This window comes from Lissotriton helveticus, chromosome 3_2, assembly GCF_964261635.1.
Source record: "Lissotriton helveticus chromosome 3_2, aLisHel1.1, whole genome shotgun sequence".
Classification (NCBI taxonomy): domain Eukaryota; kingdom Metazoa; phylum Chordata; class Amphibia; order Caudata; family Salamandridae; genus Lissotriton; species Lissotriton helveticus.
Window position 1 is genome coordinate 475992823 of NC_136062.1, and position 14797 is coordinate 476007619.

Genomic DNA, 14797 nt, shown 5'->3' on the forward strand with positions numbered 1-14797 from the left:
CCCACCAGTCAGACCCACCAGTCAGTCCCATTTCTACCGTAGGTGCAAGCAAACCAAAGATTACAGATCAGTTCAGCGGTGGCTGATTTTGGACCCTGTAGCTCCATCTTGAACATGCATGTGCTCCCTGGCCCACTCTGCCAACACCTAAAGGCCCACCTTGCATTTTGACATCACCTTTGTTGACGTTACTGTGGACACCTTGCGTACCATCTCTGCCCAAATCAAAGCCATACACTGGCTTCCAGTAAGGAAACATATCCAATTTGAAGCCTTGTGCTTGGTTTTCAATGCCCTTCATGGAATAGGGCTGGAATTCCTTAAACAACTCACCCACTGGTACACCCCTACAATAACATTACGCTCCTCTGACGCCAAACTGGTAACAGCACCTAGGGTGAAAAAGGCTAACTGGGTAGGCAGAAGCTTCACAGTCAATGCCGCAAAGGCCTGGAACGCACTTCCTTTTTCATTAAGAAGCAGCACCAACCTCCTTGTTTTTAGAAAAACACTTAAAACCTGGCTTTTTACAAAAATGATCTAACCAACGCAATGATCTCCCCATCCGGCTTGACTCCTTGCTTAGGGCTTCTCCCAGCGCCAGGACACCTTTTTGGTAACAGTTGCGCTTTACAAATAGCTATAACATAACATAGTTTGTTCTGTGTTTTTTCTCCTACAGCTTATCCATGTGGCAATTGTTTGTGCGGGACACAACACCAGCCGGGACGTAGTCACACTTGTGAAATCCATCCTCTTTCACCGGTAAGGAGACCTTTGCAGAAGGAGTCACTCTGCCTTTGTATTGTGGAAGGGTGGGGATCACTGAGTGATGCATGAGTGGGGTGGAAGAGAATGAGCTGCAACAGTGAGTGTGCTCGAGTCCCTCCTGTCTCTGCACAGAGAAGGTAGCACAACGTTGTTAGCGGTGTATGGCCATTTTAGAAACTTTTTTTTCTGTTCAAGAAGCTTTATTAGTTTTTTAGTTATAAAATAAACTTTTGATGCTGCCTTCAGTTGATGGCCTTGATTGAACCTTCTGCTGGTTTGTGGAACCGACTGCTTCTAGTGGACCATCACACGGTCCATGGTGCGAGTGGCTCCTATTGGACCTCTAGATGGTCCGTAGAGCTCACAGCTCTTGTTGGCCCTGCAGAGGATCTGTGGAGAGGATAGCTCGGGTGGAGCTGGTCTGTGTAGGACAGTGAACGCCTCAGGATGCACCTTCAGAGAGTCTGTGGAAGGGAACTGCTGTCCCTGGCCCTCCAGGTGGACTTCAGATTGAACAGCTCTTGTTGGGCTACTAGATGTTCCAAATGGTGGACTACTCTTGTTGGATCTTTAAGTTATCTGTGGAGTAGACGTATCTCCTTGGCCTGCAGATTGTCTGTAGTGCATACAACCCTCAATGACCCTCTAGAAGGTCTGTGGAATGAACTGCACTCTTTTACCCTCTAGAATGTCTGTGGTATGGACCATTGTCGTTGGCGCTCCATAAGCTGCTTAAGTTGGAGACTGTTGAAGACGGACCACATATTTGTGGATGGTATGGCTTGGCTAGATGCCGATCACCGACAGCCCGGAGACCGTATGGTTTCTACGGCCCCTGTTGATGTTCTATTCGCCTCAAATACAATGAGAGGGGCCCCTTCGACACCAAAGGAGTAGGGCACCAAATAGACCGTAGTCAGGAAAAACTCCCCATGGGCAGCTTAATACACCAAGGCAGAAACACTCATACAAACAATTATATCACCAGAACATAACACCCCCACCATCAAACGCCAAGTGCTGAGAATTATAAAAATATCTTATTCAAAATAACCTAACATGTGATCAAATACAGAACATTTTCCATAAAGTGTTAAAATAAGTTAAAAACAGTATGTAAATTATTACACACAAAAACAAGACAATTTAGTGCATTACTGGGAGAACCTGCAAGAAAAATGATTTCTCATCACAAATAAAGGCACATACATTAGATCAAGATCATTTGTTCAACAACTGATTTTTGTACAAAGTGTTTTACCAATAATAATAGTAAATGTCTCCACAATCTACAGTGTGCCTTTAAACAGTTTCATCAATGCGTTTCGGTGGGTATTACTGCTTCAACACCACCTTCCTCAGGACAAGAAATAATATCTCCCCCATGAAATTTTGAATCTGTTGTAACACCGGGAGACTCATCCAATCTAAACTGCAGGAATTATCCTTGCAGTTGCGTGTGCGTGGATTAATCAATCTCTCACTTGGACATCCCTCCTTAATAGGAGGATTATTCTCCAACCTTTTTATTCTTGGCACCCCAAGGTTTGAGAGAAGAAAAGGCCACTATACGTCTCTTAAAAACGGTTCTCAACTTACAGCCTCTTCCTGTATCGCTCAATGTAGGATATTCAAATCATTACATTCTTATCCTCTCTCTGTAATTCCCTCAATAGTATCCCATGTTCAAGCAGTTCGTAATAAGTCTCTTTCAAATGATAAAGCCGCATACACTTGCGTCTATCAGCCCGTATGTGGCTTTATCGTTTGAAAGAGACTTATTACGAACTGCTTGAACACAGGATCAAACCTTGGGGTGCCAAGAATAAAAAGGTTGGAGAATAATCCTCCTATTAAGGAGGGATGTCCAAGTGAGAGATTGATTAATCTACGCACACCTGACTGCAAGGATAAATCCTGCAGTTTAGATTGGATGAGTCTCCCGGTGTTACAACAGATTCAAAATTTCATGGGGGAGATATCATTTCTTGTCCTGAGGAAGGTAGTGTTGAAGCAGTAATACCCACCGAAACGCATTGATGCAACTGTTTAAAGGCATACTGTAGATTATGGAGACATTTGTTATTATTATTGTTAAAAACACTTTGTACAAAAATGAATTGTTGAACAAATGATCTTTATCTAATGTATGTGCCTTTATTTGTGATGAGAAATCATTTTTCTTGCCGCTTCTCCCATTAATGCACTACATTGTTTGGTTTTTTGTGTAAAAATGGTCATAATGTTTTTAAATTATTTTAACACTTTATGGAAAATGTTCTGTATTTGACCACATGTTTGGTTATTTTTATTAAGATATTTTTGTAATTCTCAGCACTTGGCCTTTGATGGTGGGGTGTTGTGTTCGGGTGATATAATTGTTTGTATGAGTATTTCTGCCTTGGTGTATTAACCCCTCCCACGCTGGTGACGGAACCGCTCCGTCATGCCCCTCGGGTGGGCTGTGCTGGTGACGGAACGGTTCCGTCACGGCCCGCTCGCCCCGCCTGCGCTGCGCTGATTTCGCTCCTGTGCGGCGCGTTCTATTGAGCGGGCGGGGCCGTGACGGAACCGTTCTGTCACAAGCACAGCTCACCCGAGGGCCGTGACGGAGCGGTTCCGTCACCAGCGTCGGAGCGCCGCCCCCTCCGCCCCCCGCCCCATAGCACTGCGGCGGAATAGCCGCCGCAGCGAAAGGGTTAAGCTGCCCAAGGGGAGTTTTTTCTTGACTACGATGTTCTATTTGCTGCTGGGAAAAGCTCCAGACTCTGTCCGGGCGGCTTATATAACCCAAATGCTGCTTAGGTTTCACGAAGCTCTGAGTTCTTCTTGGGTTGTGGAAGCTTTTATAGTTTCCAGAGGGATGAGTTAAAAACTCTCCAATGGTTCTGATGCTGCATTTGTGGGAAGGATCCACGAACCCATGGACAGCGCTCAGGGGTTCGCTCTTTAGGTGACCCTTTGGGTTACGGAGGTGGACGCTCGTGTTGAGGCTCTCTCTGCTCATCGTTTCATTCCTATATAAAATGTAAGGCCCTGCATGGAAGTGGTTGCTCTTGGTAAATCTCTGCTTGAATCATGAAATGAGTGGATGTTGTTTTCCATCCTCTGGAATAGAATGCCTTATGTTTTTCTCTTAATTTATGAAACCTTGAGTTGCGGCTGCCGTCAGAGACCCGCCTGATGATTGACGGATTATTGATGCTACAAAACTAAGCATTGGTTCTTTGCTGGGGAATGTGTGGATGACATCATTACTGCAACTTTTATTTTTAGGCCAGGTCCCCCTTTTATGATTCAGTGGTTCCAGTAGTTCTTCTGATGGGTCAACCCCTTCCTAAAAGGCACTGCTACCTATTTAAATGTCAATCAAAAAAGGTTCTTAAAGAGGGGGAGTTCAGTGGTTAGAGATACCTGAGGCTGATCGAATATTAGGTGCTTTCATCTCGGTAGGGGGTTGTTTCATAATTGGTCACCTTTAAACTTGATCTCAGTGGTGGGGACAATAATGCATATAGTGTTATGTGAGAAACCATGCTGAGATATCTTGAAGCAGTGCCAAGCTTCACAGAATCCAGATCCCTGCAGCTTCACCAGGGGAAGGCATGCCAGACAAATCTGATGGATTTATTGGGCACTGTGACTTGATATAGAGATCAAAGACACGCTGTATGTGATCCGCCCCTTTGTCCAGGTCTACGCTGAGAGCTCGGAGACGAGCTGTTCGTGCTTTGTCTGGTGCCAAGGCGCTGAACTGGCATTGGAAATGGGCATGTGACTTAAGGTGAACCATGCTGGTGATGGAAGGGGACTCTGGTCAGAAGGGTCGACTAGTGGGTTAGTGTCAGTACTCATATCCACCTACCACAAGACACCTGCGCTCCTCCTCACTAGCTAATGTGCAAACCCCCTGTATCATCCCACCTACAGCGGGGTACGCTCCTTCTCCTACTTTGCGGCTAAGACCAGCCCCCTCCCTGCAGACTTCAGGAAGAAACTCAAGACCTGGCTCTTCGACAGAGACGTCGCACCCACAGCGCCCAGATACCCCTAGGGGTGACAGTGCTGCGCTATGCAAATGCTGCTTGGTTGATTGATTGATTGGTTGAGGGATAGGCAGGCCAGGCACTCATCTCTTTACATGTGGCATAAAGATCTGCCAGAGACAAAGGGCAAGCCTGTCTGTCACATGGTAAACAAATTCCTGAAATATTAGTATTTTTGTGCCGTGACAGCGATATGTGTTTTAAGGGCTCACTTTTTTCTCATTTTTGGATAATCTTCAGATATTTAGTGCGGGATTGTAGCTCGAGGGGTCCATTGTCAAACCAGCAGGCATTGCATATTCTGCTAAGGACCTTTGAGGCCCTCGATGGCGGTGCAGAAGTGATCCATGCTCGGATAACAATCGCCTGGTGCCTCAGCCGTGCTGTCTATCTAGAGCTCCTTTTCTATCCTCTCCTAGTTCATGCAGTTACTGTCTTGTCGCTTATGTCTCAACAAACCCAACCCCTATCGCCTCTTTGTCGTTTTGAAGCTCCTGCGTGGTAGATGGTAGTTAGCGCTTAGAACAGATCAGTGCTTGAATGTGTCGCCATTTTATTTAGTCGGATTGTTAAAGTGGGTTTCAGAGAGGAGGGGCTGTTCCTCTGTAGAGCTTGGTGAACGCATTGGTAAGTGGGGGTCTGTAAACTTGCACCTTCTCTGCCATTCGCTGCCATGGACCTCATGCTCTCCCATCCTGGCCAAGGTTAGGTTCAGTTCTTGGGGCTGGATTCAACCAGCCTGGCTTTGGTGTTCACCAAGGTGTCCTTTCCTGTTTCTTCTCTGCAGAAAGAACCCTCTGCACTTCCACCTCATCACGGACGGCGTTGCTCACGAGATCCTCCAAACGCTCTTCCAGTCTTGGATGGTGCCGTCGCTGGCCATCAGCTTCTACAACGCCGAGGACTTGAAGGTAGGAGAGGCCGGTGTTTAGAAGATCAGTCATACATGCATATGATGTGTGTGACTATTCTTTGTCGAGGGACACTTGGTTCTTCAAGAACATCATGATACCACACGCTTGCTACTGCCATGAGATGTCACATGCAGCCTTGTCTCGCACGTGCCAGCTCCATGAGACTGCTGCTCCCACAGGGCTGCACACGTGTAGCTGCCATGAGATGAGTCGCATGCAGCTTCCATGATGCCTCGCATGTGCCAACTTCATAAGACGGAGGCTGTCCTGCTCCAAACTGGGCTGGACACCTGTAGCTGCCATGAGACTACATGTGCTGCTGCCAAGTGTTGTTGTAAGACATGGCTTCTGACTCTAATGCCAGCGGCTCTTGGAACCACAGATGCTCAATAAGAAGCCGTGATTGAATTTGCCATTTCAATGCCTTTCCTCCATTTCCTTTTCAGAGCGAGGTTTCCTGGATTCCCAACAAGCACTATTCTGGCATCTATGGCCTAATGAAGCTGACTTTGGCCAGGGCGCTGCCGTCTGACCTCAGCAGAGTCATCGTCCTGGACACGGACATCACCTTCGCCACTGACATCGCTGAACTCTGGGCCGTGTTCCAAAAGTTTACAGGTAAAGACCCCAGACTTCTTCTCTGTTGTCCCATGCACAGGGGGAGGGCCCCATTACAGTCTAGGTCAGCCCATACATAGACTCGGAGGGGCCCTAGTGTAGGTCATTCCATGCACTATGAGCCCACATCATGCCACATATTATTAGGTGGCCTATTGCAGCCAACGCCTTACCATGTACCATGAATGTGCCCCATTGCAGCCCATGTCATGACATGCACCATGAGGTGCCCTATTGCAGCCCACGTCATTCCATGCACTGTGAGGTGCCCCATTGCAGCACACGTCAAGCCATGCACCCTGAGGTGCCCCATTGCAGCCAATGTTAAGCTAAGCACCGTGAGGTACCCCATAGCAGCCCATGTCAAGCCATGCAACGTGAGGTGCCCCATTGCAGCACACGTCAAGCTATGCACCGTGAGATGCCCCATTGCAGCCCACGTCAAGCTATGCACCGTGAGGGTCCCCATTGCATCCAACGTCATCCCATGCACCGTGAGGTGCCCCATTGCAGCCCATGTCCAGCCATGCACCGTGAGGTACCCCATAGCAGCCCATGTCAAGCCATGCACCCTCAGGGTCCCCATTGCATCCAACGTCATCCCATGCACCGTGAGGTGCCCCATTGCAGCCCATGTCCAGCCATGCACCGTGAGGTACCCCATAGCAGCCCATGTCAAGCCATGCACCCTCAGGTGCCCCATTGCAGCCCATGTCAAGCCATGCACCGTGAGGTGCCCCAATGCAGCACATGTCAAGCCATGCACCCTCAGGTGCTCCATTGCAGCCCATGTCAAGCCATGCACCGTGAGGTTCCCCAATGCAGCCCATGTCAAGCCATGCACCCTCAGGTGCTCCATTGCAGCACATGTCAAGCCATGCACCGTGAGGTGCCCCAATGCAGCCCACGTAAAGCCATGCACCCTCAGGTTGCCCATTGCAGCACATGTCAAGCCATGCACCGTGAGGTACCCCATAGCAGCCCATGTCAAGCCATGCACCCTCAGGTGCCCCATTGCAGCACACGTCAAGCTATGCACCGTGAGGTGCCCCAATGCAGCCCACGTAAAGCCATGCACCCTCAGGTTGCCCATTGCAGCACATGTCAAGCCATGCACCGTGAGGTACCCCATAGCAGCCCATGTCAAGCCATGCACTCTCAGGTGCCCCATTGCAGCACACGTCAAGCTATGCACCGTGAGGTGCCCCATTGCAGCCCATGTCAAGCCATGCACCGTGAGGTGCCCCAATGCAGCCCATGTCAAGCCATGCACCCTCAGGTGCTCCATTGCAGCACATGTCAAGCCATGCACCGTGAGGGGCCCCATTGCATCCAACGTCATCCCATGCACCATGGGGTGCCCATTGCAGCCAACGTCAAGCCATGCACCCTCATGTGCCCCATTGCAGCCCACGTCAAGCCATGCACCCTCATGTGCCCCATTGCAGCCCACGTCAATCCATGCACCCTCAGGTGTCCCATTGCAGCCCACGTCAATCCATGCACCCTCAGGTGTCCCATTGCAGCCCACGTCAAGCCATGCACCATGAGGTGCCCATTGCAGTTCATATCAAGCCATGCACCATGAGGTGCCCCATTGCAGCCCACATCATCCCATGCACCTTGAGGTGCCCCATTGCAGCCCACGTCATCCCATGCACCCTCAGGTGCCCCATTGCAGTTCATATCAAGCCATGCACCATGAGGTGCCCCATTGCAGCCCACGTCAATCCATGCACCCTCAGGTGTCCCATTGCAGCCCACGTCAATCCATGCACCCTCAGGTGTCCCATTGCAGCCCACGTCAATCCATGCACCCTCAGGTGTCCCATTGCAGCCCACGTCAATCCATGCACCCTCAGGTGCCCCATTGCAGCCCACGTCAATCCATGCACCCTCAGGTGCCCCATTGCAGCCCACGTCAAGCCATGCACCATGAGGTGCCCATTGCAGTTCATATCAAGCCATGCACCATGAGGTGCCCCATTGCAGCCCACATCATCCCATGCACCTTGAGGTGCCCCATTGCAGCCCACGTCATCCCATGCACCTTGAGGTGCCCCATTGCAGCCCACGTCAATCCATGCACCCTCAGGTGCCCCATTGCAGCCCACGTCAATCCATGCACCCTCAGGTGTCCCATTGCAGCCCACGTCAATCCATGCACCCTCAGGTGTCCCATTGCAGCCCACGTCAATCCATGCACCCTCAGGTGCCCCATTGCAGCCCACGTCAATCCATGCACCCTCAGGTGCCCCATTGCAGCCCACGTCAAGCCATGCACCATGAGGTGCCCATTGCAGTTCATATCAAGCCATGCACCATGAGGTGCCCCATTGCAGCCCACATCATCCCATGCACCTTGAGGTGCCCCATTGCAGCCCACGTCATCCCATGCACCTTGAGGTGCCCCATTGCAGCCCACGTCAATCCATGCACCCTCAGGTGCCCCATTGCAGCCCACGTCAATCCATGCACCCTCAGGTGCCCCATTGCAGCCCACGTCAATCCATGCACCCTCAGGTGCCCCATTGCTGCCGATGTCATTCCATGCACCCTCAGGTGCCCCATTGCAGCCCACGTCAATCCATGCACCATAAGGTGCCACATTACAGCCATGGATTGCCTTGCACCATGAGCTGCCCCATTGCAGCTCCTGTCATCCCATGCACCCTGTGGTGCCCTGTTGCAGCCCATGCAATCCCATGTGAAGGGAGCTGCCACGGTAATTCACATGACATGCAGAGGGAGGGCCTCAATTCAGCGTTTGTCCTTCAGTAAAGAGGCAAGGCTCGCATAGCAGCCAACGTCATGCCGTGCGCTGGACGCAGCCCATAGTAGGTCACATGACATGCACGTAAAGAGCAAAAAAGCCACTTGGCAGCTGGTGTCATGGCATGCGCAAAGAGCTGAATGACCACATGCCAGCTGACATGTCACGCTGCAGGAGCAGCCCATTTAAGGGTCATACCCCGTACGGGAAGAGGAATGGACAATGCAGCAGCTGACGTCATGCCATGCGCAGGGTGCGGACCACGGTAGCCACATGCTAAGCAGGACAGAAGGATGGGGTCACCGGCTGCTGCCGTCTTAGCATGTGTAGGGAGTTGCTCATAGTAGCTCGGATGCCTTGCCGAAGATTGGAATTGAAATAATAAATCATGCGGACAGCCGAGCTGTTAAGCCAGGCCTAAACAATTAATTTAATTTAGATGAAGCTTATAGACTGACCGTGTTTGAAGCAGGACATAGTTAATGACTTTAGATTGCAGGCATGCAAGCCGTGGCATGTTTTTCTGCCTAGTGGTCCATGCACAGAACTTTAAACGCTACTCTCTGGCTGCGGAAAGTCGCTGTAGACTATCCAAATGTTGGGTAATTGCAGAAAAAGGTTAGCTGCTTCAGGTTGGACCACCTGGAGCTGATGAATGACATGTTTGGATACTCCAAATACATGGAGTGCACTGTATCCTAGTCCCTTGTATCAAGGAGCACCAGCCTTGCAGAGGTCTTGGCATTCACAGATCATGTACGGATGGTTGGACTGCAGTCAGCCAAAGACCGAGGAGTCAACCCAGGCGAGGGAGCAAGCCTTGGTAAAACCAGTGGCAGTAACCCCTTTCCTAGCACTGATCTCTCATCTCTGTTATTGCTTCCAAGGGACTTTGGAATTGTTTTTGTCTCGTTGTTTCTTTGGTTTCCACACCAGCGTCTCCTGCTGCGACCAGTGGTTCGAAGAGTAGCCCACGCCTCTAGACCTGCGCTTTCTTTTTATGAATCCTTCTTTGCAGCTGTCTTAGTCCTGTTGGTTCAACTGAAAGAAAACCAAAGCTGCAATCTTAGAACTGAAGAACTGAGCTTTGGATTGTTCTAGCACCCATCAATAACCCTTGGGCGGTCAAGAAGCCTACACTACATCCCTCACCCCTGACCTCGGAGGTCACAGAGCCCACACTACAGCCCTCACCCCTTCCCTCGGAGGTCACGGAGCCCACACTACAGCCCTCACCCTGGGCCCTGACCTTTGAGGTCAAGGAGCCCACACTCCCAGCTCACTTTCATTATGAAATCTTAAAAACATGCTCTGTTCTCTCACTGCCTTCCTCAGGGTGTGGGAATAAGCATTGCTCCTTTCCCTGCTTTGCCTCTTGTTTCGCGATTCTCTGTTGTTTTCTCCCTGTGATTCACAGCCTCTCCTCACCTCTTCCTTGTTTCTTGTTTGCAGATAAGCAGGTGATTGGTCTGGTGGAGAACCAGAGTGATTGGTACTTGGGGAACTTGTGGAAGAACCACAAGCCGTGGCCAGCGCTGGGTCGCGGGTTCAACACAGGTAAGGAGTCGAGTGATATTACTTCTTACCATCATTACGAAAGCTCTCCTAGTGCTGTCATTAACCCCGCCTCCTTCTGTCGGCTCTCCTGCCTCATTCTCTCCTTTGAGATTCCTGCTCTCCGCCTTGGCCTTGGCTCTGTGTCTCCATATCCTCTTTAAACCTTTCCTCCAGTCACAGTGCCACCAAGAGCCAGTGCCACTAAGAGTACTGTTCCTAACTTGTTGATATTTGTACATCGCCAAAACCCAACGAAGTGCTCGATCCGTCAAGGCGGGAGCAGTTCAAACAGAGGGTTTTGTTCTTGAAACCGAGGTCACCTGGGTGGACTTTTCAACACACTGGGCAGCTCTGGAGCAGTCCCTGCCACTGGATGCCCAGTGCCCTTGTCTTCTCCCAGACGCCCTGAGAACACATGTGTGTCCCCATCAAGACCATCAGAAGGTGGTTAGAACTGTCCTTGAGTCTTCTGAAGATGCTGGGCTTGTGAGAAACCTCTGGAAGAGACTGTAGTGGGATTTGCATTTGTTCCAGGCTGCATCACCAAAACAAAGTTTGGTGAAAATCCAAAAGCATATGTTAGCAAAATAGACTAAAATTACGTAGAGGTCAGAATTCAAAACCCTTTCCCTCTTCAGTCCTAGTAGTTGAAAAGTATTGTGTTTTCATGAGAGCTCCAAGCGTTGGAAAGCAGTTACATTTCCCATCACCCGATGTTGTAAAGTGGTGGCAATGCCCCCGGTTAGTGGCGTTAATTGGCAGGGAAGCAGACCACGTCATTTCCGCAGTACAGTGTGGCGTGAGGAGGTGTTGAGTCTGGGGTGGGGGCAGTACTAGAGAAGAAACCTACATACAGAGAAGGGTCCGATTGCGGACACCCGCCTGTCCCATAGCTCTCCTGTTCTCCCTGTTGTTACCTTCCTGCTTGCGCAACGTGTGAGGTCAGTCCTTTTTTAGGCTATGGGTTAGATTTATAAGAAGCCAGGGTTCTTCTTCCTGTGGTTGTTGTCATTGCCCTCATTTGATCTTCGATTTTTCACATCCTGAAGAGAAATGATTTACATCTCTGCGAATGGGTGACTCCATCACAACGGTGATGGCTATTCCTCAGCTGAGATATAAACCCGATGGGATATAATCACATTTATATTTCGGCGGACAGGAAATCAGTCACCCCTGAAACAGAGTAAACCAACCGCCGAGATCTAAACCAGGCCTTTGTGTCTTTATAGAAATCAAGGGTTCAGTCCGACACATATCACAGCCATGCCCACTGAGTGCACCCCATTTTTCTGGGGCCTCCTGGTTTCCTAGAACCACTTATTGAGCCCCCCCATTCCAAGCCGGTCTCCTTCCCACTCGATGATTGAAAAAAGAAATCGATGCAGGACTAGAGGTTAACCGGGAAGACTTGCTCTTAGTACTGGGCAGACTAGTTGAAATAGAAATGCCAGCCTGGGAATAGATGGTGCCAGCCTGGGAATAGATGGTGCCAGCCTGGGAATAGATGGTGCCAGGCTGGGAATAGATGGTGCCAGCCTGGGAATAGATGGTGCCAGCCTGGGAATAGATGGTGCCAGCCTGGGAATAGAAATGCCAGCCTGGGAATAGATGGTGCCAGCCTGGGAATAGAAATGCCAGCCTGGGAATAGATGGTGCCAGCCTGGGAATAGATGGTGCCAGCCTGGGAATAGATGGTGCCAGCCTGGGAATAGATGGTGCCAGCCTGGGAATAGATGGTGCCAGCCTGGGAATAGATGGTGCCAGCCTGGGAATAGATGGTGCCAGGCTGGGAAAGGTTTTCACAACAGGCCTAATTTCCACCTGGTAGAATCATTGTGCACAGTTTCAGCTCTCGAGAGAATCCGGTGGTTTAGAAGAAGGTCTGAACTAAAATATCTTGGATTTCATTTGAAAGATATTGAATCATAGTGTGTGGTGATGTTTATATGTTGTGACATACATCTTCATATGTTTTCATATATATATGTAAAAAATGCAAATAGTTTGAAAAAAGTTTCAGTCCAGGTATGAAAATGGGCTTTTGAAATAGGGATGAAAATAGATAAAGTAAGAGGGTGGGCAAAAGATGTGGCAGTAAAGGAGGAGTGTGCATTTAAGAAAGAAAGTGAGATGGTGAATGAGAATTAAAATGAAGTTGTACTTTTTGCGTCTCAGGTGTTATCCTACTCCTGCTGGATAAGTTGCGTCGTATTGGCTGGGAGCAGTTATGGCGGCTGACGGCGGAGCGTGAGCTGATGAACATGTTGTCTACATCCCTGGCGGACCAGGTGAGTGGTGCAGGGTACATACGTGTGTCCTTATCGAAGCAAGATCTTTGCCTGTCCACGCTGTGTCTGGAGGGTAGTGAACATACTGTTCACAATCCTGATGGACCTTGTTCATACATGTGTCCGATCGAAGCGTGGTCTTGGTGTGTGCTTGCGCTCTGTCTGGCTCACAAGAACCCAAGACCATGCGGTTTAGGTCTCTGGTCAGGGTCGCTGTGACTCTGCAGCGCTCAGAAGTCACTCCAGAGCATCCGTCTTCAATGGATCCCAAGGATCGATATTAAAGTCTGTGTCCAGTGTAGGAAGCGGGTGCCCAGTCTGGCAAATTCTCTCACCGTCTTTGGAGAACCAGCTCCTAGTCTGGCAAACACTGTTTCTGCTAGACAACCGTTCTGCGCCGTAGCGGCGCGGGATCGAGAACCGAGGATACTCCAGAGAATGGGCTTTAAGGGCCACCAGTCCGAGCACAGCACTTGGATTAAAGGATCGGTAACTGCAGACCAATGTGGTAAAATCCAAAGTATTTTATGATTACAATAAGGCCAAGATCACTGTTAACTTGCTTTTAAAGTCGTCTGCTTATTTTATGTCGATGTTTAGAATGTTCTTGAGCAGCACAAAAAACGGCTTCTTCGTGAAGCTCTGGGCACATGTTAATGCAAGCATCCTACCCATCGCCTTCTTGGTTGTCCAAGTGAAATGCCCCGCGTCTAAAACCTGAGCTACCCCTCACTCATCTGGCCCAACGCCGAAGCAGGCCTGGGGTTGTTTTTGTTCCAACCAGAGTGAATCTGGCGTGGCACTCCACAATCCACTGTTCCCACTACTTCAGTACCAAGAATGAATTGCCTATCGCTCCTATCTTTCTGGAGTGTCAAAGGAGGCATAAAATGCGGAGATGAAGTCAGACACCGCTCACATCCCTTCCTCTGTATTCTAAGGACATCTGTTGGCATCATTTTAGAAAGCAGAGCATGTAGGCCCTGGGCAAATCATTGAGATATTTAGAAAAAAAGTGTATAGACTGAGATCTATGAAGTGCAAGTAGATGAAAGTGTAAATAAAATGAATTTCTCAAAGCAGATGTTCTGACCATTGAGTTCCATGGTGGTGAAATGTTGTCCGAGCCTCTGCTGTTGATTTATTGTAAAGTGCCAGAGTTGGCTGCTCAGTTTGTTATAATCAATGTGGTTTAGTTGTGCAGCTGATTTCATTTTGCTGCTGCGGTCATAATCACTCATCGCTCTCTAGGGCGTAGGTAGGGAACCTACATGAGTCCAGCGGGAGACGAATGAGCTGAAGCCAAGGTCTCTGCGGAAGGCTCTCCCCGTGAACCAGCGTCAGGCCTAGTTATTGTTGGGATGCTACATGTCTTCTTTCCCGAGTCCTTTCTGCTTCTGTGGGAATGTCCTTTTGGCATTTTAAGGTGTTCTGTTCTTCCAGTGAAAGGCAGAGAGATCCCTCCTTGGCCTTTACAATCCTTGCAGAGCACCAACATTTCCCTCTGCTGTTTTCCAGGCCCTTCTCAGCGTGGCTATATCTGTCCGTGTGCCATGAATCACCTGTGTGAATCTGTCTGTCTGTCCATACCCTGTCAGCCCCACTGCATTTCTCCCAGATGCACCCCCTGAATGATTCCTCTCTCTGCTCTTTGTCAGGACATCTTCAACGCCGTCATCAAGCAGATGCCCACCCTGGTCTACCAGCTGCCATGTTACTGGAATGTCCAGCTGTCCGACCACACGCGCTCGGAAATCTGCTACACCGAGGTGTCGGACCTCAAGGTGAGTCTGTGGTGGCACCACTCGAGGTTACAACATGACCTGA

At 49.6% G+C, this 14797-nt stretch overlaps 1 protein-coding gene across 2 annotated transcripts in view; it reads left to right on the plus strand.

Moving 5' to 3' along the window:
• The window catches only part of LARGE2 (LARGE xylosyl- and glucuronyltransferase 2), a 293938-nt gene that overhangs the window by 247120 nt on the left and 32021 nt on the right, over positions 1–14797 (plus strand). For both annotated transcript variants that reach the window (XM_078684388.1, XM_078684389.1), the window contains 6 exons: positions 683–765; positions 5605–5728; positions 6178–6349; positions 10575–10679; positions 12858–12970; positions 14629–14754. In XM_078684388.1, coding sequence (XP_078540514.1) covers positions 683–765; positions 5605–5728; positions 6178–6349; positions 10575–10679; positions 12858–12970; positions 14629–14754 — 723 coding nt within the window. The remainder of the gene's footprint in view (positions 1–682; positions 766–5604; positions 5729–6177; positions 6350–10574; positions 10680–12857; positions 12971–14628; positions 14755–14797) is intronic.